This window comes from Nymphaea colorata, chromosome 14 (assembly GCF_008831285.2).
Source record: "Nymphaea colorata isolate Beijing-Zhang1983 chromosome 14, ASM883128v2, whole genome shotgun sequence".
NCBI classification, from domain to species: domain Eukaryota; kingdom Viridiplantae; phylum Streptophyta; class Magnoliopsida; order Nymphaeales; family Nymphaeaceae; genus Nymphaea; species Nymphaea colorata.
The window spans coordinates 9988851-10014982 of NC_045151.1; the positions used below are offsets into that span (position 1 = coordinate 9988851).

Here is a 26132-nt window from a genome sequence, read left to right on the forward strand (position 1 = left end):
TCTTCTTCAACAGGTTGCTTCTGAGCACGACTTGGGTCATCCAGGGAAGGACTAACTGGATTGGGAACAGAATTCTCACCACCTGTCATCTCCTCAGTACAGACTCTTCGCCTAGAGTAAACTTGTCCAAACAGACGATTGCATTCCTCTCCTGCGCTAGTAGAACATTCTCCATTTTTCTCTTGTTCAAGCACCTCAATAGAAGGACCAATGGATTCACGCCTGTAGTCTAAAAAATCTGTAAACAGAATTTCCTGACTTGAACAATACTCTTCCTTTGACATAGAATTCTCCCCCTGAAGAGGATTCTCACCAAAATACGAAGCATGTTCAAGGAAAGTGACATCTTTGGTAACATAGGCACGACCAGTGGAAGGGTCCCGACACTTATACCCTTTTTGAGTGGGAGAATAACCTAGAAATACGCCCTTAATAGACCTTGGATCAAGCTTTTTAATGTGAGGACTATGATTGTGAATAAAGCAAACACAGCCAAAGACTCTTGGTGGAAGAGAGAAAGGTTCACGACTCCCCGATAACATAGAGTGAGGCGTCTGCCCATTCAACACACGACTAGGCAAACGGTTTATAAGATACGCACTGGTCAACACAGCATCCCCCCAATACCTTTTTGGAACATGACGTTGAAAAAGAAGAGCTCGAGTCATATTCAATAACTAACGATTCTTTCGTTCAGCAACTCCATTTTGAGGAGGAGTATAACTACAGAAAGTCTCATGTACAATTCCTTTTTTTCGAAAGAAGCTATCAACAGACTGACACATATACTCACGAGCATTGTCAGATCGAAAGGTCTTAACAGATGCTCCATATTGAGTTTCCACATAAGCAATGAAAGTCTCTATGGCAGTAGGAACTTCACTATGGTCTTTCAACAAGTAGACAATAGTGTTACGAGAACAATCATTTATAAAGGTGATAAAATACTGAAAACCATTATAAGAAGGAATCCTTGAAGGCCCCCACACATCAGAATGAATCATGGCAAATACCTCATTAGACCGATGGCTAGACAAAGGATATGAAGCCCTAACATGTTTGGCCAGGTGACAGACATCACAGAACACCATAGTCATATCTAACCTGAAACATAAATCAGGAAACAGCTGTCTAAGAATTCCAAAAGGCAGGTGTCCAAGGCGCTCATGCCACCGTAGAAGCAATTCAAGGGACTCCTCTCTGTTCTTCGTTGCTTGACTGACTGCCGTCATGAGAGCCTGAGCAGTACGCATAGGTAAGCGATATAGCCCGTCAGAAGTCAGACCAATCCCAATCCTCTTCCCTGTCAAAAGTCCTGCATAACATAGCGATCAGCAGAAAAAATTAGTTCGCAATTCAACTCTTTCGTAATCTTGCTAACCGACAAGAGGTTCAAGGGAAGATGGGGAACATGTAGAGCATTGTGGACAAAGAACTTGTTCAAAAGTGGGAGACTCCCTTTTCCAGCCACAGAGATAGAGGAACCATCAGCAAGAGAAACACGTTCCTTTCCTGACGAAAGCTTATACCCATGAAAGACTTTAGGATCGCCGGTCATGTGGTGAGTAGCGCCACTGTCGATGATCCACTCTCCCATAGGGGAATCCGCCATCACGTCGTTCGAACACCCAAATTTCTCCTGCAGTGACAAAGGGCAGCCGCGGCAATGGGGAGCACGCAGCAATTGGCGTGAGCAGAGAACTCTGCAGCAGATCCCGCAGGAGAACAATGATGCAGGGAGTAGAGGCAGCGCTAGACGGAAAGGCAACACCAGGAAGCAGGTCGGGCGGCGGAAGACGTTGCTGGTCAGGCGGAGTAGGGAGCAGGTCGGGCGCCGATATCGACGGCGCAGAGGGCGACGGCAGGGAGGAAGGGGGGCGACAGCAAACGGCGGTAGCAATGGAGGGCACCACTGGAGTAGGGCCGACCCAGAAGGCAACGGCGCAAAGGACGACGGCAGGGAGCAGGGCGCGACGTCAGGGAGCAGGTGGACGGCGCGGCAACAAGGGCGACGACGCGGCAGCAAGGGCGACGGCACGGCAGCAAGGGCGGCGACGCCGGCGGCGACGCCGGTGGCGGAGCCGGCGGCGACGCCGGTGGCGGAGCCGGTGGCGGAGCCGGCGGCGACGCCGGTGGCGGAGCCGGTGGCGGAGCCGGCGGCGACGCCGGTGGCGGAGCCGGTGGCGGAGCCGGCGGCGGTGTCAGCAGCGTCGTCGGACGACGCAGCAGAAAGGTAACGGCGGCGGTGACGGCGGCGGTGACGGCGGCGGCGGCGGTGACGGCGGCGGCGGCGGTGACGGCGGCGGTGACGGCGGCGGCGACGGCGGCGGCGGCGGTGACGGCGGCGGCGGCGGTGACGGCGGCGGCGACGGAAACGGAACAATGATGCAGGGAGTAGAGGCAGCGCTAGACGGAAAGGCAACACCAGGAAGCAGGTCGGGCGGCGGAAGACGTTTGCTGGTCAGGCGGAGTAGGGAGCAGGTCGGGCGCCGATATCGACGGCGCAGAGGGCGACGGCAGGGAGGAAGGGGGGCGACAGCAAACGGCGGTAGCAATGGAGGGCACCACTGGAGTAGGGCCGACCCAGAAGGCAACGGCGCAAAGGACGACGGCAGGGAGCAGGGCGCGACGTCAGGGAGCAGGTGGACGGCGCGGCAACAAGGGCGACGGCACGGCAGCAAGGGCGACGGCACGGCAGCAAGGGCGGTGACGCCGGTGGCGGAGCCGGCGGCGGTGTCAGCAGCGTCGTCGGACGACGCAGCAGAAAGGTAACGGCGGCGGTGACGGCGGCGGCGGCGGTGACGGTGACGGCGGCGGCGGCGGAAACGACGACGGTGACAGCAGCGGCGGCGAGTGAAGAAAACTCCACGATCACCAAAAAAGTCTCAATCTCGTGGGCTCTGATACCATGTAGAAACACGGGCACAGAGAAAGAGAATACGAGGAACACGATGTAACGTAGAAAAACCCTCAACAAGAGGAAAAAAACCACGAATGAGGAGGAGCTGGTTGCCCACTAGCCGCCAGACTCTCTCTCTCTTAAGATTTCATTAACAATAAAGATTAGGGTTACACAACTTAAGTAATGCCCAACAAGGGCTACAAGATGGATCGGGTATGGATCCGAACCCGGTCCCGAGACCCGTCTAACATACTTCAACACTTTTCATTGAAGTAAATGGTTCATTGCAAGTACCAGTGACTTGTCACAGTCTACTGGTTCATATGCAATCCATGCCAATCAACAATCACAAGCTCTACCCTGGTCAAAAGGGCACTAAATGCAGATCCTTGAACTCAAGGGAATGTCAACTTCAAAAATCGATAAGCAAATTCTTTATTTAAGCCCAACCTTTTTCCCTTTCATGGAGTAGATACAACTCCTAACTTGATAGAAACCTGAACTTGAACTGAAACTAAAGGAGGAGGAGTCTAATTGTTTTAATCTACATGTGCAATGAGTCGGCACTAGCGAAAACAAAGAGTGCTTTACAAAAGAACGGGTGGGTCCCCGTTTTTCATTTAAGACAATCGAGGATGGTCCCTTCGAGTTGCCTGCATCCTATGTCACACACAGATATTGCATTTATGGAGCAGTACCTGTATCATAAGGGTACAATACCAGGATGGGTATTGTATGCCCATGGGTATGTCTCGGGTACGGGCAAAGCACCGAGGACCGTATCCGTCCTTTTTGGACTTGATCAACCTTGGCTAAGTCCATTTTTGTCCAAAAATTAGGGGTTTTTTTAGTATGTTTGTTATTTTCATGATTTGTTTATTAGTTCCTTCTTCATAATCTATAAATTTTGAATCATGAATGCGTTGTTTTGTTTGTTTGACTTCTAATTTTTTGTTATATATATATATATATATATATATTATAAACTATATACGGGCATACCCAAATACCCAAGTTTTTCCAAAATGGTCCATACCTGTAATTGTACCTATGTGACATGAGCTGCAGATAACTTGAGCATGAAAAATTTCAAGTCTGGCCTATTTTGGGTTCACTCTAAGCTTTGGCAACCAGAATAGGAGGTATGATGTACATGCAGTAATTTCAAGGGGTGCAGCACTTCTCATTCAGAAAGTTGGAGACTGTCTTTTCCCTTTGTAGTCTCAACAGCAAGAGCCAGTTAATCAACTGCAGTTGGACTAGACCAAATTCATACACTGGGATACATTGACTTGTTATTCCTTGAGTGTATAGTAGGAGGTGGAATGCACATGCAATCATTGCAAGGGGGTGCAGCACTTCTCATTCAGGCAGTTGGAGACTGTCTTTTCCCTTTCTAGTCTTAGTGCAAGATTCGGCTAATCAACCACCGGTGGTATCAATCAAATTGATACATTGGGCTATGTTGACATGTTGTTTCATGAGTGGTACAAACATGCATTTTTACGACATCAAATCAATTTGATCTTTAAAGGTACACATGGCCAAATCCCTAATTCTTGGTCGTCATGATCAAACGATTGCTTTTTCCTGGATGCATGTTCTTTGGATCCCTATAGGCCAGAAAGGGAGCACCTTGACCAATAAAAGAAAAGACAAAGAAGGATAATGATAGAACCTGGATAAAGAAAACAAACAGCCCTGGAGGAAAATAATCTGATGCAAAAATGTTATTCAACTCTATCGTTGATACACAATAGAAACCTGCTCATGGTGCCATGTCCATACCCCTAAGTCATACGGGTACATGTACAAAGATATGGGTACAAATATAGTAACTTTAGAAAATGTGGGGCAACTCTAAATGTAACGCTCGTTGTTTGGCAGGACGGGTCGGGTCAGGGTCCAGACCCGGACCCGAGCCCCTCACGCGTGAGCGAGCCCGACTCCGCCTCCCCTCCCTCGTCTTTCCTTCTTCTCCCTCGTTTCCCCTCTTCGTCTCCCCTTACCCACGACCGGAACTCAGCGAAGCAGAAGAAGGCGACGGCGGCGGTGACGGCGACGGCGGCGGTGACGGCGACGGCGGCGGTGACGGCGACGGCGGCGGTGACGGCGACGGCGGCAGCTCGGGGGTAAGCTCCCTCTCTCACCCTCTCTGCCTGTTTTTCCCCTCCTTTCCTGCGCATCCCTCCCTCTCTACAACACCCTCTCTCCTCCCACACGCTGTCCCTCTCCTCCTTGCCCGAGCTCTCTTCCCTTCTTCTCTCGCCTCCTTCTCCCTTCTCCCTCGCCTGCTCCTCCTTCCTCTTCTTTCTTCTCCTCCTCCTTCCCACGCAGACCCTTCCCTCACCGTCCGAACCCTACCCCTTTGTCTGTCTCCCATCTCTGTCGACGTTTCCTCCCTGCTCATTCTCGTGCTCTTTCTCAGTTCTCAGCCTCCCCCAATCGAACCAATATTTTAGCCGAACTCCTCCTCTTGAGCACGTTCTTGCTTGTTCTCTTTAGTTGTGGCTGTTGGATTGGAATTTCAGTTTGAGGGTGCATCTTTCTCTTTGTAACAGTGAATAGAAGGCGTTGGTGGTGGCACGATTTCTGCCATTTGGGGACCGACTGTATGCTTGAGGTGGCTGTTTGAGGCATCACAGCAGTTTGGACGCTTAGATTGGGGTGAGCAAAGCCTATTTGAGCTTAGATTATTGGATATTATATAGTAGAACATGTATAATTATTGCTTGAGCATGTTAGAGTTTAGAATTGATGTTTTGGGATGCATGTTAGCGATTTTGCTTTTGGGGATAATGGGGGGGTTATGATGGAGAAGCGATGATTCATGTGTGGGATGATCGTTTAAGCATGATGGATTAATTTTCGAAGCTTTAAGGAAACATGGTAGAGATTGTGAGGTTGTGGGGAAGTTTTGGAACCGTCTTAGGGAGTGTAGCGCAGACTTCGGTGAACGGGTGTATCATGAAGTTAATTAGGGAATATACGTATTGGGATGTGACTTGGGGTTGATGTCTTGCTTAAAGAACGTTATTGAGGAAGGAATTAGTGATGGATTGATTGATGGTTGAAGGCTTTGATTTTTCGAGGCAACGTCAAGACGTAAAGGAGGAGGTCTATTGGAGAGCTTGTTAGTCGACACTACATGTCGACACCCTCTTGAGGCGACGACACGTGCCTCAAGGATTTTATTTTTGTATCTGTTTGTTTCTGTTTGAATGGTGTAGGTATCTAGTAGAAACCTTATTCTTGTTTATGTTTGCAGGTGCACCGGGCACATCCCGTCGACCTTGAGTTCGAAGCTTGAGGCATTTTGAAGAATTTGGTGAGCGCGCCACAGGTATGGCAACTTTCTAGGCAAATTCCTGTCTGGGGCAAATGTGTGATTGGGTACTCCTAGGATCAAGGGATCTTAGAATTGTGATGTTAATTGATTGACTGTTTTGTGAATGAGTATATGTATGTTGCTTACATGATATGAATGAGTTAGAAAGATTATTAGTCATTCGTTTTCAAATCGTTACGCATTGGCATGTGCATGCTAGAATTGATATCTGTTTAGGACAGATGAGGCGGGGTATCGAGTCGAGTGTCTCCTCGACCCCAATTGTGCATTAGAAAGCATCATAGAATGATAATTGCATAGGACAGCTACGAGCCAACCGCAGATTGAGACTACTCTCTATGGATTGGCTAAGTTTTTCAAAGAGGTAATTGACGTGATTGATGTGAGGATTGATGTGATGATTGATATGAATGTGTATGTTGTTGCATATCCATTGCCATGGGCAATGATGCGAATGGATGTTTTGGAGGGTAGTTGTACCCGTACGGTATGACGGCTAGCAGTGACTGTTACTGTATGTATAGACCTCATGTGGAGGTAATCGGAGGTGTGGATGCACTCGTGAAGTGTACTAGCATCATGTGCTAGCCAGTCATCTTGTGAATGTGTAACTATAATGATAAGAATGAATAACTAAGAGATGTGAGGCCAGTGGGATGTGGCTATGTGGTTGGGAGACATCCCCCTTGTTTGCCACTGGTCTCGCCTGTCAGAGCGCAGGCGGTGCAAGGCCCCAGGGTTCTGTTGTGTGTTGTGCTTGGAGCGTTGGGCTCCCGCCTTCCCAACCTGGGTGTCCTAGGGAAGGCTGAGTATCTCACCTTGGACTTCACACATCCAGGGATGAGTGCTCTACCGCTGCAGCGGGTGAAATGGATCCATACTGTTATGGGCCACCACGGGGATTGTCTCTCGGCTGTAGGCCGCCCGCGGTGTGCACGTGCCTGTGTTGCACCCAGAGGAACTGTTAATGCACTAAAGTTAATGAAAATGTAATGTGTTTGATAGAATGCATGTGACTGACGCATATGTGAATGATATGAATGCATGTGTTATGTTTAAGCATGCAGTGACTGACGTTGTGTTAGGGTGGCCATCAAGTGACTTTTACGTGTCGTACTCTGACACGACATGACGATAGATGGGTTGATATTTGTTCTTTTATTTGAGCCTTACTTGAGAAGGTTTGGCATTTTCCTGGTTTGTTGCCATACTGCGAAGGCTGAGCCTTCAGTTGTTTTCTTTTTCAGGTTTTGGCGGATTCGGGGCAACAGGTTGAGCAGATGGCTTCACTCACGTCCTATTGGGGAGGTTTTGGGATTGTCGTTTGTAGTGCCGGCGCATCATGTTTTGGTTTTATTGATGTCTTCTTCTTGTTAGGCATCAATGTTATGATTTTGAGGCATTTTGGTCATGCACATAGATGTGAATTTGTATGAAACAAAATGGTTATATAAATAAAAGTTCGCCTCATTGTTTTGAATTGCTTGGCTCATCGTCTTTTTGAATTGTTGGGTAGTCACTCCTCGATGCTTTATGTTTAGAAAAGAAAAAAGGGGGTTTGTGGGTTAAAAGGTCGGGGTGTGACACTAAAAAAAGAAGAAAAATTAAAAAAAAAATAAATCAAGTAAGATTAAGTAGTTTGGATCAGCATCGAGCCAAGAAATACCCAAGTGTATCCAAGTAGCCACTTTAGGTACAGTTACGGTGACACGAGTAGATGGACCTTAATGAAGTACCCATATGACTTACCCATACCCCCATGTGTCTCTCACTTAGTTTGATAGGAATTAGTAGAAGCATAGCGGTAGCAGCATAGTCCAAAGCACTCAGAACTGCTTGAGTAAGGGGTATTCATTAGAGAAAGATTTTGACTTTGGAATTAGTCAGTGTTATGCAAGTCTACAAAGAGAAGCGGAGTATGCTTGGTGAGCTCGGTTGCAGCTCCCATCTCTTCCTTAATACTTTGTACTATTGTCATAAAATGGTGCCATGGCCGCTAGCATCTCCAAGGTTGCAGCTCCCCACTCTCTCTTATTAGTTACATCTTTGTTCAACAACCATTTGTATACATGGTTTCCCCTTTCTTCTCCGTCCTTAAAGTTTACTGTGATGAAAGGCTAACAAAACCCAGAATCATGCCCGAAACAGTTCAACCTTAGTTTGACAGACAAACAAACAAAAATAAGAATAATATCTATTGAGAAACTGAACCATTGAGAGCGGCATGAAATATTAAAACCTAATGCAGGAAGCAAATAACACAAGAAGTCATGAGACCAGCGCGGAGAGATTCATCGACATCAACATGAATAGAGTATCAAAAAAAAAAAAAAAACCGTCATTTATCATTGATGAAATTCACAAGCGGTTGAATCCCTGTAACTAAAGAAATACAGGGGGTTCACAACCATCTAATTTAAATCCATTTCAAGTGTCCGCGAGCCTGAAGTAACCAAACTTCCGAACCCAAGAGAAACACACACACAGAGAGATTATGTTCACCTTCAGAATTGCTAAGGCGGAACTCTTCCAGCAGCTTGGCTATTTGAATCTTGGTGGCTTCGGCGACATGAGGCTTCCTTGCTTGCCCTCCATTCCCTTTCCCTTGCTTCTGCCCTTTCTTCCCCATATCTCTCTCTACCTCGACAGCCGATGACAATGGAAGGAAGCACGTTTAGCGTGATTGCTTCTCTCTCTCGCTCTCACCACAGGGAAGCGGCGTACGGGGACAACAAGAGATGCAGCGTCGCGCGTCAGACAAAAGGCTCTCGGCTTCTATGGGCCGGTAGGGCTGCCCGGACCCGAGCGAATTTCTTTGGGTGTTCAACCTTCTTCCTGTTCTTCGTAGCTGAAATCTACTTTTATACCGAACTGTGAATTTTAATTTCTATGTACATTTCAAATTCACGCTGTAATGGATTTGAAAGGGTCAGATTTGATCTGAGAACTCCGGGAACCCGAAATCTGCAGTAATCAAACGCAACCTAAATTTTCAAAAATTTTACGAAAACAAAATCCAATTAAAACTATAATAAATCTTTTTAATAATTTCACCGTAAAGTATGAGTGCATGGTCCATCCGCCATGCGTTGTATTTAATTGAACCTGAGGGCGATGATGCCACCAAATACTAAGGAATATGCCCTTTACATTCAGATGATGAAGTGGCAAATAAAAATAGCTAAAAAGAAGGCACTCTATACATTCGGACGATGACCTGGAAAATGAAAATCATTGGTTTCAAGAAACACTCTTGCCTTATTTTTGTAATGAAAAGTGTGTTCTAAAATAATGTTATTTTTGTATTTTCCAGCTTTGATCAGCAAATTTTCTTATTTGTTCCACAACAACCTCATCCTCCTCACTCCATACAGCCATGCAAGGACTTCACTTTGTCTATAACTGAAGGATTTTACTACAAACGATCCCTTAAAGCCTGTTTGATAACAATAACAAGTTGTTATTGTTCCATAAATCTATCCCTAATGAGTAATGATAAGGATAAATTCATAAAACATTGTGTTATCATGGTCCATGAATTCGTCCAAATTTTTATTTATGAAACAATAACAATTTGTTACTGTTGGCAAACATGCCCTTAGGTCCCTTGTTTATTGATTGTATGCAAGATGACAAGTACTTATATTGCTCGTTACATGTAGTAGGAAAGGCATTTCAAGGGCAAAGCAAATGAGATTATGGTGGCGCTAAGTTAACCAAAGCAAATGTTGATCGGTTAGGGCCATGTCCCATAAAAGACACAACATGTTGTTCGACATGTTTGTAATCCACCATGTCATATTATACTGGTGTAGGCCTTTTTGTCATTATCTTCTATCTGTAAAATGTTGTGCTTTTAGTTGAAAGGATATTTACTATATTATTAGAATTAGAAGGAAATGACTTGTTTAGCTATGGAAGACATGTATAATTAATATGAATGAAGTGGTAACTTTAAATATATGATTTTGAATGTGTAACATGCAACGTATCAGGGTGTAATTAGACCTTCATATATGACATTAGTTATTGTTGTTTGTATATCACTATATAACTAATTTATGGTAGTTTCACCTGCAAGTGTCATACGGAATGCTATATCAAATTCTATAAAAACATTCTTACATTATAATAAAAGCACGATTGTTTTGGTGCAATTAAATGTGATTTTGAACGAACCACTCCCATTTGCAGGCATCTTATAGATGACATATCAAATTCTACGAGATGCTACTACAACTTTAACCGTGAAAAGTATTAGCATTTGGACAAAAGCTATCACATCTTTTATGGGCATGTTACTATTGTGAAAACATATGATGTGTAGCTAACTTATGGCATGTGAATGCAGTTGGAAAAAAGAGGAATAACAAAAATTAACATCACTTCATATGTTTAATTGAAGCAAGTATTGATTTCTTACGACCATGGGCCATGAATGGTACTCATGCATATGCGTAAATAGTTAATTATCCATGTTAGGGCATGACAGGTGGCATCTATGTTTGATCAACCATATAGTTTTCAGTTTTGAAATTTTGCTTGTGCTTGACTAGTAAGGTCGGGATGGGGATGATGTGGGGTATAGGAACTTGTAAATAAAGACTGCTGCATGCAAATTTACTTTTCAAGCATTGATAATCAGATTACTGAGGGAAATACTGCAGTAAGATATACATAGACTAACGTTATTTAGTGACATGTGTTTAAGCTGAGATTCTTAGCATGCTTGAGCTAAGAATGTGTACCATGATTTCTTTATGTTGAATGATTAAACTGTAAACAGAAAATTGGGTCGTAAGATGTTAGGTGTTTCTATGAGCAGTCTATAAAAACAATTCAGCATGTAATCTGATCTTCACAACAGAAAATGGTCCAAATTTCATGAAAGGATGTACCGGAAGACATGTTCCTCATGACAAACCATGTGAAGGGTCATGTTTGTGACAGGACGGTGATCAGCCACCAGCGGATCATGGAATTTATGTGATTAGGTGGCTTTAAACATATGTAGAAGGCATGCAAATGTGTACATAAGAATATGAATATTCTAGAATGAGAATGTGCTCGAACTCAATTAGAGAGATGAAATTTCACAAGGTTAAATAAAGTTATTAGGAACCACTTAACAAACCTTGTGCTAAAAGGAAGAAGTGGTGGAAAATATCAATGATCCTAGAATTGGTAAGAATCCTTCAAGATCTGTCCTACCTATTAAAATTTCACCGGCCAGAAGTCTTTTAGACATGAAGTGATTACTACCAAAATGCTTAAGTTAAATCTGGAATACTCTTCCAATGCAACAAACTATAACATGGTCAAGAGAAGTTCCATTTTTGTCTTGTAGTAGTATGGTATAGTTAGTAAATTGATAATGTTGAGGAGGCGAGGAGATGATACTGCCTAATTGTCCAATCTGTTGGAGAAAGGTATTGGACTTGGAATTCCTGACTCACGATATGTTTTATATATATATATATATATATATATATATATATATATATGTGTGTGTGTGTGTGTGTGTGTGTGTGTGTGTGTGTGTGTGTGTGTGTGTGCAGACCTAGGTGTAGTAAGTGGTTTCACATCTAACCACAAGACTGCACACAAATTTATTGAATCGAAAACATATTCAGTGAGAGTGCATGGTTGTGCAGTTAGTTATACTTGTGTAGAGGTTGGATCTTGAAATATTTTAGGGCCAGAAAGATGATGATCATGCTAAAAAGGAACAGTTCAGTAAATCAATTGAAGCCAGTTATGAAGGCAGTCCTTTGTAGAATAAAGTGGTGCATTCAACTGTTAGTATAACATCATTAAAATTTCTAAAACTTGTGGGCATAGTCTATAAATGATGGCTTAATGCTAGTATTATAAATAACTAAATATAGAGCTGCAATTAAGTGGTTTCCAACAGATGACTGTCCACCAACCAATGTTATTTACCAGATTGATACAAGTATGGCTGTAACACATTATGTATGCAATGATAAAGGTGCATGCATACGTGGGAGTGAAGAAGAAAATATTGGATGGGTGCAGAGTCTAACTTTCTGCTGTGATTAAGGACCGTACAGCTTGTCGACTAAAGAAATTAAGTAGAAATCACAGAAACAAGTGAACAGACTATAGTGTGATATGAAGCTAACCTTTGGGTTCTATTGTGGTGGTCGACCACGTGTGGTTTTACTGAGTGGAATTGTATCTTCAGTCTATCCGAGTAGCCAACTTTCGCTTCTTTATATGTTTCTATGTTGGTGAAACCATGTACTGGACAACTCTTGAGATAAACTACATTCCTGCAAGGTTACTTCATTAGAATCTGAACTTTTTTGCTAGCCGTGACCGTGAGATTGTGCTAAAACTTCAGCCTGCAGTGCACTTTTGTCTCTTCATTTATATATATATATAACAATGACTATCTCATTGTATATCTGGAGTATGGTTGTAAGTTTAAGCTTTGAATAATGGCTTGATCAGTTCTAAGAGAAATCTCTTTACCTTTGGGGTTCAAGCATCTAATGCAAATGTTTACACCTTATGTGTTTAGAGAGAACGTTAAGATGACATTTTTGAGCTTCCAGATTTATGTATATGTTGCCCTACGGTGCAGTTCGTTTCCACAAAGGAAAAGGTGGTCAGTTATATAGGGTTAGCATTGGGAATTGTGCCCATGGTCGATATTCTATGAAAGGATATGAGAAAATGTTTCACAACCCAAGTTGTAATGATAAGTGCCTACAAGAACACCGACTATAGCTAATGCAATCATACATGGGAGTGCATGCTAGGTCCAACAATTGGTTTTGTTTCGAGAGAGTTGTGGTGGCATGAACTCACCTTCGCTGCTCGTTCCTCTATCTGCACTGGACTACCCATAGGGTATTGGGCGACACAAGGGCTCCATTTGAAATAGCCACGGGAAAGCAACTGCTGATGCCATGTACTCTTGCTGCTCAAGAGAAGAGAAGGCCAACCTTCGCCTACCAATTTGTTAGAGACTGTTAAGTGAAAACAAATTTAATTAAAACATTCTTGCACAAAGCTGACAAGAAGATGAAGAAGTGAGCTGGGAAGAAGTGACATCCAGCGGAGTTCAGAATCAAAGACTAGGTCCCCGTGAATTTGTACTTAGATCACATAGAAATTTTTCATGGGCAACACCATGCCTTGATACGGAAGTATGAAAGAACATTCACGATAGTCAATAGGATCGACAAGTTGGCTTATAAGTTAAACCTGACATCAGACTTCAAAGTACGTTCAGTGTTTCATGTTTGTAACTTGAAACATTTCTATGTCGATGGTGAAGACTGAGAGAGGAGCATGACGCAATGGGAGCCAACCTTACAGAGAGCACCATCAACCAAGTGAGCAGCGAACTGACAAATGAAGCAAAGTCTTTGACGCAAAATCAACTATCTTAGGAAGCCCAAGAAGTACTTAGTGAAGTGGATAGGCGAGGAACAGCGGACATGAGAGTATGCCTTTCAGATGAAGCAAGGACACCCGAACCCGAAGAAAGTCTTGGCTTACCATGCAATGGTTAGCACCGAGGACGGTACATAATTTGAAGAGGGGAGCTTGTTCCCTTGTGTTTCAGTCTGCTTTGTCTTATTTCTCTTTTGCTTATAATGTCTTTGGTTTATGTTTGTTCCACCGGCCCTACCACATATTGGGGGATTCTATGTGTTGAGTGATTGACATTTAAATCCTATATAAACAGCATATCTTATATAAGTAAAGTTGAGACTTGCTTACATTGTCATCGTGGTAAATGCAATCTACGTTCATTGCAAATGCCTCTCCCCATTTCCTTCGTCTTTCGAATTCCGCACACGCTCGTTGTTTTCAAGTTATATGCACTCTTTTGATCCGTAAGGCTTACGGTGGATACGGTGGATAGTCCATCGTCGGGTTGCACGAGCGGAAGAAAGCAAGTCCATGACAAGAATAGTCCCTTTATAAAATAGGTCCACCTCCATTTTGGGCGATTCCAAGTTCATTTTTTATCTAAATTGAATTCTCTTGAATGGTGAATGGTCCAGCTCGATGTTGAAGGCTTGTATTATGGATTAAATGGTGTTTTATGCTCAACAATATATTTCAGATCCAGTTTTAAAATTTTCGAGGCAAAATTAAATTGAAAAGTAATGGGGAAGCTCGCACGCACACGCAAGGGTTTGAATAGTGTTGGAATTGATTCTTGGATTAGATTTCAGATATTTTAGCTTGAATGTAGATTTTTGATTTTTGGATCTAATCCGGATCCATGGGTAGTTTTCATGATATTTTTTCCTATTTCAGGCCTGATTTTTATTTTCCAGTTCAATTACGAGTTTTGACTTTATTTTTTGCATCTCGGGTATGGTTTTGGTATTTGGAAGTGGATCTGGTTTTAAGGTTAGATTTTGGATCTGAGTCTTGAATTTGGATCTAAGGCTTAGTTTTAGATTTAGAGTTCGGTTTTGTATCTAGTTGATGTCTTAGGATCTATTATTGATCTAGAATTGGGATTTGGATACAGATCTGGATCTGAGGCTTGATCTCTGGATTTGGAGTTGGGGCCTGGGCTTGGGTTTAGATATGGACTTCAAATTCTGTTTCTTTATATGGAGCTGGGGATTTGGATCTATGGATATGTTTTGGACATGAGGTTGAGATTTGGATCTGGATCTGGATCAAGATCTACATCTAGGGATATGTTTTAGGTATCTATATGAATTTTGGACCAGATCTAGCTTTGAATTGGGATCCAAAGTATAGAATAGGTTTAAATTGGGAATGAGCTTCGGTCCAAAGTCCGAAACTAGATCCAAATGGGTTCACAAGTATAATCAATCATCAAAGTGCGGAGAAATTGGTCAACATTAGGGAAATTTGAAGTGTTTGAGACAAAAAATCATTAAAATTTGTTGTAAATTTGTCAATATATGTTGAATGTAGACATTTGAAAAAATTAGGGTGATAACAAATATGAAGTTACACTAAACCACCAAAATTTGGACCTTCATGTTTAGCCTTTGGTGGTGGTGAAGTGTTTCCTCTAATGGCAAAAGGCTGTTAAAAATAATTTTAATAAAAAAAAGATTAAAAGGAGCCAAAAAATGAAAGGAAAAGAAAAAATATTAATAAAAAAAAGAAAAAAACATAAAAAAGGGAAAATGTACCTGCCAAAGCCCTATTAAGAGATAAGGGCCAAATTCTTCTGCAATGAATTTGAAAAAATACAATATATGTGCAATTATAGAACAACGTCTTCTTTTTCTCTAAGATTTTCTATGATGTTGAGAACTGTTTCTCTCTGCTCATGGTTTGGAAATGGAATAAGTCTCCTCTAGATGCTTGATAACAACGGTTTAAGAAAGATTTTTAATCTTCCTATAAGAAAACATAAGCCAAAAGATATGAATATCCACTGAAGAACTCATAACTAGGTCTGAAGTCTGAGTCACTATAACCATCATTTGATTTATTTTTTTTCTAAATTAGGGGATATTTTTCTAATGTAAAAAAAACTTCAAAGAGAAAATTAAGATTTTCACTACATTGGAGTGTCTTCCTGAAAAAGTTAAAAAAAAAATGGTGGTTTTTCTTTGCCTCTAAGTCGCTATAAATTGGCTCAGGAGCAAAGAGGGACATTTGTGAACACCCTAACTTTTCACTGATTTATTATCAATTTTTGCACCCCATTTTTAAAAAATATTTTTTTTTAGTTTCATCTATAGATTGTCATTTGCCATTCATCCAAGTCACATGTCTAATTCAAATATTGACACGTGATCTAGAATCCTAGATCCAAAATTTAGCTTTTAGATCCAAACTAGATCTGAGCATGAGCCCCAAATCCATTTTGGATATAAATCCAAAACTTTAAATCCAAAATCAGGCCTCAATCTCACTTCTCATCCATTTATTGTATCCAAAGCACCAATTTTAGATCCAAATATAGCTTATGGAAGCAAATCTCACTTTGGATCCATTTAGAATCCACTCTATCAATTTCAAATCCCAATCTAACTTTTAAATCCAGACATATCCAAACTCTCACTTTCATATCCATTTGGGTCCAAACTATGACTTGTAGATTCAAACTCTCTTTTATGGATCGAAATCTCCATCCAAATCCATGTGAAGAATCATGCTCAAACCCAAAATTTAGATCCAAAACTCATAATCCAAATCCAATATTTCCTTTCGGATTTCTTAGCAAAAAGACAGATCTCTTAGCAAGAAGACATGCATCATGAAAATTTCTCCATCATTCATTTTCATTTACGTTTTGTTTGGATGGAGGGAATGGGAAGGAAAGGGAGGGGTGGAAAGAAAAGGAAAGGAAATGACGGGAAAGAGAATGAGAAAGAAAATGAAAGAGGTGATTATAAAGCTTGTTTGGATAGAAAAGAAAGGAATTATGAAAATCATATTTATTTGGATTACATAAAGGAATGAAAATGATAGAATTTATAGTATGAAATGGAGGAAAAGAGAATGAGAAAGAAAATGAAAGAGTTGATTATAAAGCTTGTTTGGATAGAAAAGAAAGGAATTACGAAAATCATATTTATTTGGATTACATAAAGGAATGAAAATGATAGAATTTATAGTACTTTATGATAATACCCCTAACATTCAAAAATTTATCATTCAAATAAAAATATTTTTAATTTGATTACTTGATTCAATAAAAGAGGAACCGCACTTACACTCGACATTTCATTCTATAATAATAAATCTGATAAAAATTTAGATCAATCAAACAAAATGTCGGTAAACATAATAATTGTCTAATGAGAAAAAAATCATATGACAAAATAAAAAATAACATTCATGTCTTAAATAACTCTAAGCATCTTATGTAAAACATTATTTTGCTTAGAAAAAAGACGAACAAAAAATGTTTCCATCCTTTTTTCATCATCGGTAAGATGAAGATGTGTTTCGGTTTGTAACTCTTTTTCAATACCAATGACTTCAAATGCTGGAAATATATATTCTTTAGAATATTTATTTGAATGCATTGGCTTTGGTACTACATTACTTTTTTCAATTGCATTAGCAACTCTCTCAAAGGCATATTTCACTATTTCAATCTCTTTTAAATCAACTTTTTTTGCACTTCTCCTCTTTTTAAACTTTGGCAATGAACCTGTGTTGGGTTCAACTTGAAATTCAAACTTGTCTCCTAGAATGATAAATGGTTTCAATACTGCTTGATCTTGAGAAACCATTTCATCAATAAACTTGTATCGCCAGTACTCTCATACCCTAAAGTCATTCAGCTGCACTTTTCTTTCAGACAACTTAATTAATTATGACATTCCCTTCTTCTGAACTCTCAACGATTTGACACAACTAGGCTTGAAAAACAACACTTTCATAGAAGAACCATTCAGAATATGATGAACGCATGGATCAAGTGGAAATCAGAGTTTTGTTTCCAGTATCATTTTTCCTATCATTCATGAGCAAAGAATGAACATGTTGAGTGCATAGATCAAGCGGAAATTAGTGTTCTATTTTCCAGTGTCATCTGTCCTACTGCTAATAAACTTCTGCTTCTGTAGGCAAAATGTTCAAGTTATCACTCCACTGATATGTTTGGACCCAAGGGGATATGTTTGGACCCAAGGGGAAAAGCTCAGTACAAAGCCAGAAAGATTGCACCAGTTGTCGGACAAAAAAAAAACAAAGGGGAAGCTGCAATGGCACTACAACCAATTCTAACTGAGTATTTAATCCAAACTTGCCATTTTTCATGGGAGAACATGGCTGATTGTATCTGGACTCTTCATTTCACCACTCTGCAATTTTGTATTTTTCTTACCTAACTATAGAATACTGTGATCTGTTTACAATGTGGGCTGTTGATGCAGGCAACGCCACCACCAAAATATGTCATTAATCCTCCAAAGCACTTTAAATGTGTGGCAGTAGATAGACTACTTAAATTACGTAATGCTATAGCCCAAGGTGGTCCTGATGAGCTCTTATATTTCATGATCTTCACATCCAGCGGCCTGTTTATATAACCACATCCTTCTTTTCCCATGAATAACTTTGTTTAAAATTAAATACATAATTTTCATACTTTAAACACATATGATTTGTATCTTTTTCCCCTTGAACAAGATTTGTTTATGGGTAGCCTAAATTAGAGACAAATTATGCCACTTGCAACATGAAGGGTTTCCTTCTTGGAGGATTCGTCGTCACCTAAGACAATAAATAATAAAGATACTGCTTATTGTATGTCATCCGAGCATGAGACACCTTCCTGATTAGTTAAATGCTACATCATAAATAGTTGGTATTTCTCGATCTAATATCAGTAAATTTTGTATGGGAAAAAAAAAAGAACTGCTTTTTCTTTAGTAAATCTCTCTCTCTCTCTCTCTCTCTCCACGTGAAAATACACAGTAGTATCCCTTAGTTGTCATAAAAATGTTACTAATAGCAGGCCCAGCAGGATACCACAATGTCTTTGATTCAGCCCCAAATTGGAAGAAAAACGAAACAGAACATAACCGAAGAGAAGAAAGCATAGAAACAAAGAAACATAACAACAAAAAACATAGGAACAGAAAAGCAGATGCACACAATGCCATACTTTGAGATAAAAGATAGAGTCGTTTGGAGCGGAGAAAAATAGAGGTCTGAAACGAGAATGTGCACTCCCACGAGACAGAGTGAGAGATGGAATTGCCGGTGTGTGGGTGGAACCGCGGAAAGAGTATACATGGTAGAAAAAGATAGATTTTTTATTTCTTTTCCATTCCTTTCAATTTTTGAATGGAAGAATTGATACATTAGATTTCTCTTTTTTTCCATCCCTTCGCAACCAAACAAATTTTTTAATTTCCTCTCTTAAAGGATTGGATTTACATTAGATTTATCTTTCCTTTCCACCCTTTACAACCAAACAAACTTTTTAATTTCCTTTGATTTTTCTTTTTAATTTCCTCTCTTAAAGGATTGGATTTACATTAGATTTATCTTTCCTTTCCACCCTTTACAACCAAACAAACTTTTTAATTTCCTTTGATTTTTCTTCTTTTTAATTAATTAACCAAACAAATGATTGATTGCTCAATCCTTCCTTTTCCCTCCATACAAGGCGTTAAAGATTTTCAAAGTACCTATGGTTTTTCCAAATTACCCTTGTTTTACTTCAAAATGCCAAAAATGTACAATTTTTCAAAATACCCCTAGTTTGCCTTTATTTTCTTAAAATTACCTAATTTTGTCCAAAATTTTCCAAAGAAAATTGGAGGTTGACATGCCATGGCCGTTCCGAGCTCTATCGGATAAGATAGGCCGCATGGCCTAGCCTACATGCATACAAAGCTGTGCACAATCGTGCATTGGCCAGCCATAGCCGGCACACGTCGGCCACGTTTCAGCTAGGGCCGTGCATGGCCGGTCGTGGCGAGCTGACCAACATGGTCCTGTAGTGTCTGGCTCATCTAGAATAAGCCAAAATGGCCATTTTGCCCAGCAAAGTGGTTGGGCCACAAATGAGTAAAAAATGAACCTCTAGTCAATCTAAATTTTTTTGCATTGTGAAAAGACACAAATGTGATTGATAGGATAATTATTCTTTTGGCCATAATTATCTATTTTGAATATGAAATTATCAAAATATTCTTGGTAGAAATATTATTTGTTTTCTAAGTCATTATGATCTAATTCTCAGCATATTAAAGACAAAAATGCCCATAACAAAGCAAATTTTTATTTTCTAGGGCACCATAACCTATTTCATGACTTGGGAGAGCAGTGGAGTGGGGTGGGGACATGCTCAAGTATAAATAGCCATTTTCTCCTCTCATTTACTCCATCCCTTGAGTCTCATGCTCTGTCTGCTTTCTCACTTTTTCTTTCTTTTTTCTTCTTCTCTCCTTCTTGGCCTCCAAGAAAAACCTTCCTTCCACCCTGTTTTAATGGAGAGAAATGAATGGATAAAAAAGAAAGGAAATGAAAGAAAAAGAAAGAAACAAAAGAAAATGATTAGTATAAAAGCTCGTTTGAACAAAAAGCAAAGAAGAAAATAAAATTTGAATTGGTTTATGATAATGCCCCTACCACTCTAGAACTTATTATTCATGTAAAAATGCTTAAAAAATATTTTTTGATTCTACTATATGGTTCGATTCAAGAGTGTCACAAGTTAAGCCTCCCTCCTTTTCGTTTCCACTTTATTTTAATTTATTTCGTTTTATTTTAAGTTTCATCTTTATTATATTTTTTTTTATCTTATTTCTTAAGCTGCTTAGATTTAGCTGGAATTACTTTAATGTCATTAGGCTCTAAAGGGGTTAGGTATGCACCTCTCCCTTGAGCTTAGCTATTTAATCTACTTAAGTAAGACCACACAATGCTCTATTGAAGCCTTAAAGACAATCAATCTCTAATCATGGTACTAAACTTGGATTAAGGAACTAATGATTTTCTTTAAGCCTTGATGAAACATCATTTAGATTAAGCATGTTTTTTTCATTTATTTATAAATAAAATAAGATATTTGTTAAGTTTTAACTTTTATATATTTTTACCCTAGCTCATGTTTGCAAACTATGCTTAGATGAGGTTTTGATGATGATTAAGACCCTTAACCGTGGTACTAACCTTGGTTTAGGGAATAAATAATCATCTTTAATACTTCAACTATGTTCACTTACATTTATTTTCCTTACCTATAAATAATATGGAATAAGGTACGCCCTTTCCCCCTTTTCTATTTCTAAGTTGTTAATTTTCAGTTTCATTTTTATGCATTTCATTTAGTTTACTTCTTGTTTTTGTGTTAAACTCATTCAAAAAAATATATTTAGTTATGATTTGAGGATGATTAATCCTTCAACTGTGGTATTAATCTTGGTTTACAAAATAAATAGACATCCTTAAAATTCTCACTAAACTCACTTAGATTATGTATGCATGACTTTTAGTCATATGTCATTAACACACAAAGCACACACTTCCCATTTGATTGGAATTTAAGTATGCTTCATTTAATATTATACCCTAAGTACTAATTTGGGTATAAGAATAATCTATAATTGCTTAAACTCTAATTAGATACACTGCTTTTAAACTGCATCCATGTCTTTCAAAAGAATTCTAAAAAACACAAGTATTTAAAAAACAAAGTTTTATAAAAACATGAAAAATATAAATGATTAGGACATCATAAAACTTAGAAAAATCAACACTGAACCTTCAATGAAATCAAAGTCAGCAACTTAGTCATAAACTTATAATCAAAACTCTTAGCACGTCAAAGTCTCCCAAAAATCAATACCAAATTCTAAATCACAAAATTTTAAATAAATCTCAATTAATTAAAACATTAGCCAACAAAAAACTCATAAATCTGAAACCTCTAACCCCAAACCTAAATTAAAAGGCATCAAAATCCCAAGTCACAAACCCTAGATACTTTAACAAAATCATCACCTCAAACTATAACGTTAAAAATGTCAACATCCTAATGCATAGGTGTTCAAACGTATCAATAAAGCTCAAGTCCAGTATTTGGCAGATTTACAAGAAACCATTGAAAAATTAAACCATAGTCTCAAATCGATTGAGTCTCACTAAAGACCGAACCTAGGAATTTTAAACAATTCCCAAGAATCAATAAACTTGAAAACTGTAATTTCTCAACCCCTAAATGTAAGACCCACGATTTTCTTTCTTTTCTTTAATTATGGAAAACGTTAAGATTGAGAAGGAATTATAATGGAAGATTTAATTGCTGTTAATTTAATGACAGAGGGAGCAGTTATGGAAAGAAAGGGGAAAGAAAAACTGACGGGTTATGTTTCATTCCTCATTGCTGTAGCCATCAACGAGAGAGTCCAGCAACAATGATTGGGAGAGAGAGAGAGAGAGAGAGAGAGAGAGAGAGAGAGAGAGAGAGAGAGAGAGTGAGGGACATCGTCATTTTTGCTCTCTTTCTAGTTGAGATTTAAGTGGTGGCTGCTGGAAAAGAATCAGAAGATCAAGAAAAGGAACTGCGGTTGTGACCGGCTTTGATTTTTACAGGTATGGGGATTTTCAGTTATGAATGTATCATGAAGCTTATGTATTTTTTATTTCTTATAGATACATATACATGAGAATCTACGTATTTATACATCTAGGGATGAATCCATGAATGATGTGCCATATGATGGGAATGATATGTGGTGTTTTTAGATCTACTTGTGTCTGAGTTCTTAGAAACAAGTGTTTTTAGATCTACTTGTCTCTGAGTTCTTAGAAACAACACATGCTAGATACAAATATGAAGTGTAAGGCATGTAAATCATAGTTTTGGATAGAACGTAATAACATAGTTGCGAAAACAAAAATTAAGGGGTTTGATTTATACCCTGAGATTCGGTCCTGTCCCCGAATCTCCAAAGCTAGATTGAAACCCCCGTTTAGTCATTCCCTTCCGCGGATAACCAAACCCACGATTTCCTCTTCTTCTGCGACGGACTCCGACATCATGGAAGTTTTCCTCAATCTTCCTGTTGCTGGAGAGCTCCAAGAGAAGGGAATACCGTGAGAGTTGCACCAGATGCGATTTGGGGGAAAATGAATAACACAGTATTGAAGATGCAGGCTTCCTCCTGTCGCTCCTCCTTACTGCCAGTTCATTCTCGCCGCAAAGAAAGCAGCAACCGAGAGAGACGCACCTGGTGTGGGAGGTCGTCTTCCTCACGTTGACTACACTGGAAGAACGAGAGCGGAGGAGGCAGCAGCGACTGAAAGCGTTGGACGGTCAGTGGCACGGTGGCGTGAAAACGAATCAGAGAGGGAGTATATACTTGGGCAGCACAAGGGCCCGGGATTTTGTTTTGTTTTTGTTGGAAAGCAAGGGGTCTCTTGGTCCCTCACCTCGGGTCCTAGAGGGGCCGGTCTACCAATTCGGGTAACACCGGTGGTTGGACCATGCTGCTGCAACGGCAATCTAAGATATCTCAGGAGGCTTCACTGTAGGTTACCCTCGATTAGTTGGATCGCTTGGTGAAGATATGTTATGTTCTGCCTGTGAGTTGTGTCCACAAGGTTTTCTGTTGTTGCATGGCACGATGATCATACTCATTGTAATGATAGGCCACGGTTAGAAGTCTAAGAATATTTGGAGGTAACTTTAATGTGTCTTAAGATTTGATGACTTATAGCTGTTGACCATAAGGTCCCCTTGTGAATTATGAATTTGTGTGACGAGACCAAATAATTGGTCTCGTACTTTGTGGGGCCATGTTCATTCATAGCTGACTCAGAGGAATTCTGACTCATCTTTCTATCTCTACATGTGGTTCTTGAAAGATTTTGGCTCATGGAGTGATGACCTCAGTCTTGTGATGGACGAGCATTGGCAATCTGAACACTGCGTCGATTTTGGGATTTGTGGTTATTTTAGTTGTTTGGGTACAAGTGTTTTATGGTTGAAATAAATCAGACCGTCTTTTAATACAGTGTATTTGATTTGGTTTTGGTGATGACTCAATGTTACTTCTGCTATTATTAAAAAAAAATAAAATTTGGTGTCAAAACTTGGGTCGTGACAACTAATCCGTAATATATCTCAAACCTTGATCACTTAAAACCTCAATTTAAAACTTAACTTTTAATATGAAATAAGTCTTTGAAAATTCAATTTAAAACCAGAGCATCAACAAATCAGAAACCAAGGATTTAGACCCAGTTCTTAACTTTTAACTCTTAGAAACTCAATCCTAATCATCAAATCATTGAGATGCATGCATCATGTAGTTTAGAGTAAATCATTGCATGACCTATTATGACAATAGAGATAATTTAATGCATCTCATTATGAAATCCTGAGTTCTAAATGCCAAATTAGATTTTCATTAAACACTACTTTCAAAAACTATGCATGCTTGTTTTATTCTTGCATTATAATCGTTATGACATTTAAATACCTAGACAGTAGAAGCTTGAAGCGTAATCTTGCAATGAGCACTACATGCATTGCTAGAGAGTGATTCTTCTTGTGTTGAGTGTTGTATATAGGTTGAGACTTCTTGTATTCTTTTCTATTGGTCCGAGATTGATTCAGGTAGACAATCTTTATATTTATTTGCATGAGTATATAAGCACAACCTAGGATCCTAGGGACTAAGGTTCATTGCTCAATTTGAAATATTAGATTACCACAAAATGTTTGCACTAGTGGTCACGCTGGTGCAATGAGATGCTTATTTTCGATATTAGCAAAATTCAACATGCTTTATATTAGATGTGGTTAATGTGTTTCTGCATGGAGGTTTAGAAGAAAATGTTCACATGGTACTTCCACCAGCATATGGAAGTGACATAGACACAAAGATTTTCATATTAAAAAAGTCATTACATGGACTAAAGCAAGAACCAATGAATTAGCTTCTAAAATTTTCCTGAGCATTGTTGTTCTACGGATTCAAACAAACTAAGGCATATTCATTTTCTATTGACATTCACCCAAGCTAATAAGTTTGTGGCATGTGGCTTTATGTAAACAATCTTATTATTGCAGGGGATGATAAAATTTAAAAGCTATCTCAGCAATGTATTTCATATGAAGGATTTGAGTGTTCAGCGAAACAAGGTATATACTTGTTTCAACACGAGTACATTTTGGACATTCTTAAAGAGATTGGTTTGTTGAATGCAAAACTATATGAATATTCTATGGAACCCATCAAAATCTTATAGGAAAAAGGGGAGTTGTTAAAAAAATAATCTCCATATAGGCAATTGGCTGACAAGCTGATCTAGTTGACTATAAATCAACATGAAGGACTGCTTGTAGTTCATGCTTTATGTAAGTAGATGAAAAATCCAATAACTATTCAATGTCATGTTGCCTAAAAGTGTTTAGGTACTTGAAAAAGAGTCTAGGTCAATGGATTTTATTGCATGCAAATTATATATTATAGGTGAATGCTTTTTAAGTTGCAAACTAGGGAACCTATAAACAAACAACACAATTTGTTTTTGGCTGGCTATTTTGTATTTCTAGGGAACAAGCTAGTGTCTTGGAAGACTTATTAAAAAAGCAACAAGTAGTGTCATGACCTTTGGAAAAGCGAGTACCATGCTATGGTAGATATAATGTGTGAGTTGATTTGGTTAAAACCTTAGAGGACGTTTGGTGCGTTCTTAGGAACACACTGTTCCAGTTTCGGGCCAGGTGCACCAAACAACAGACAGAATAACCCAGGGGACTAATTGTTCGTGTGTCCTCAGAGAACGCAAAAAAAGTGTCCTTTTTCGTTCCACCTTACCCATGGAACAACTCATGATCCTGCTCTCGCGACTCGCCCGAACGCAGATGCTGCTTTTTCGGTGAAACCTGACTGTATTGTTGCACCATTGGTCGCCCACTTCATGCTCTTTGTTTTTCCTTTGCGCAGCCTATCAACATTGTTGCTTAGTCGCTTGCCTGTCTGCTTTTTCTAGGTTTCTACTCCCCTGCCTCCTGAGGCCCACGGCCTCCACAGAGTCATTCTCTCATCTTGCCACTGGTATCTGCCAAGCAACGATGGTGTTTATCGGTGCTTCGCTGCTCTGAATGGTGTTGAAGATAACATTTTTTTTATGGATCTCACAATTATTAGTTCAAGCTCGAATAACAACCTTTTTTAGTTAATTTCTCCATGATGCATATGTCTATAGCATCCATATTCTTTTTCTTCTTTTTTGAATGAAACGTCCAAAATTTTTCTTTCCCTGTAATTGTGCCTGATCTGCAATTCTGGATGTGTTTGTGCTCTTAAATTGAAGACGCTTGCTAACTGTTTGAGGAAATGCCCAAGAAAGACTCGAAGGTGGGTGGCTTAAAACTTTGAACCTTGTATGTCAACCATCTATTTGTCTGTATGT

General features: G+C 39.7%; 1 protein-coding gene and 1 long non-coding RNA gene across 3 annotated transcripts in view; one reads left to right on the plus strand and one right to left on the minus strand.

The window, feature by feature from the left end:
- The window catches only part of LOC116267791 (DExH-box ATP-dependent RNA helicase DExH6), a 57241-nt gene extending 48162 nt beyond the window's left edge, over positions 1–9079 (minus strand). For both annotated transcript variants that reach the window (XM_031649695.2, XM_031649694.2), the window contains exon 1: positions 8754–9079. In XM_031649695.2, the coding sequence (XP_031505555.1) occupies positions 8754–8880 (127 nt within the window). In that variant the 5' untranslated portion in view covers positions 8881–9079. The remainder of the gene's footprint in view (positions 1–8753) is intronic.
- A 16328-nt stretch (positions 9080–25407) lies between these two features.
- Positions 25408–25899, plus strand: LOC126409246 (uncharacterized). Its single transcript, XR_007572103.1, has 2 exons — positions 25408–25608; positions 25710–25899. It is a non-coding gene; the product is annotated as an uncharacterized LOC126409246 (long non-coding RNA).
- The last annotated feature ends 233 nt before the right edge of the window (positions 25900–26132 follow it).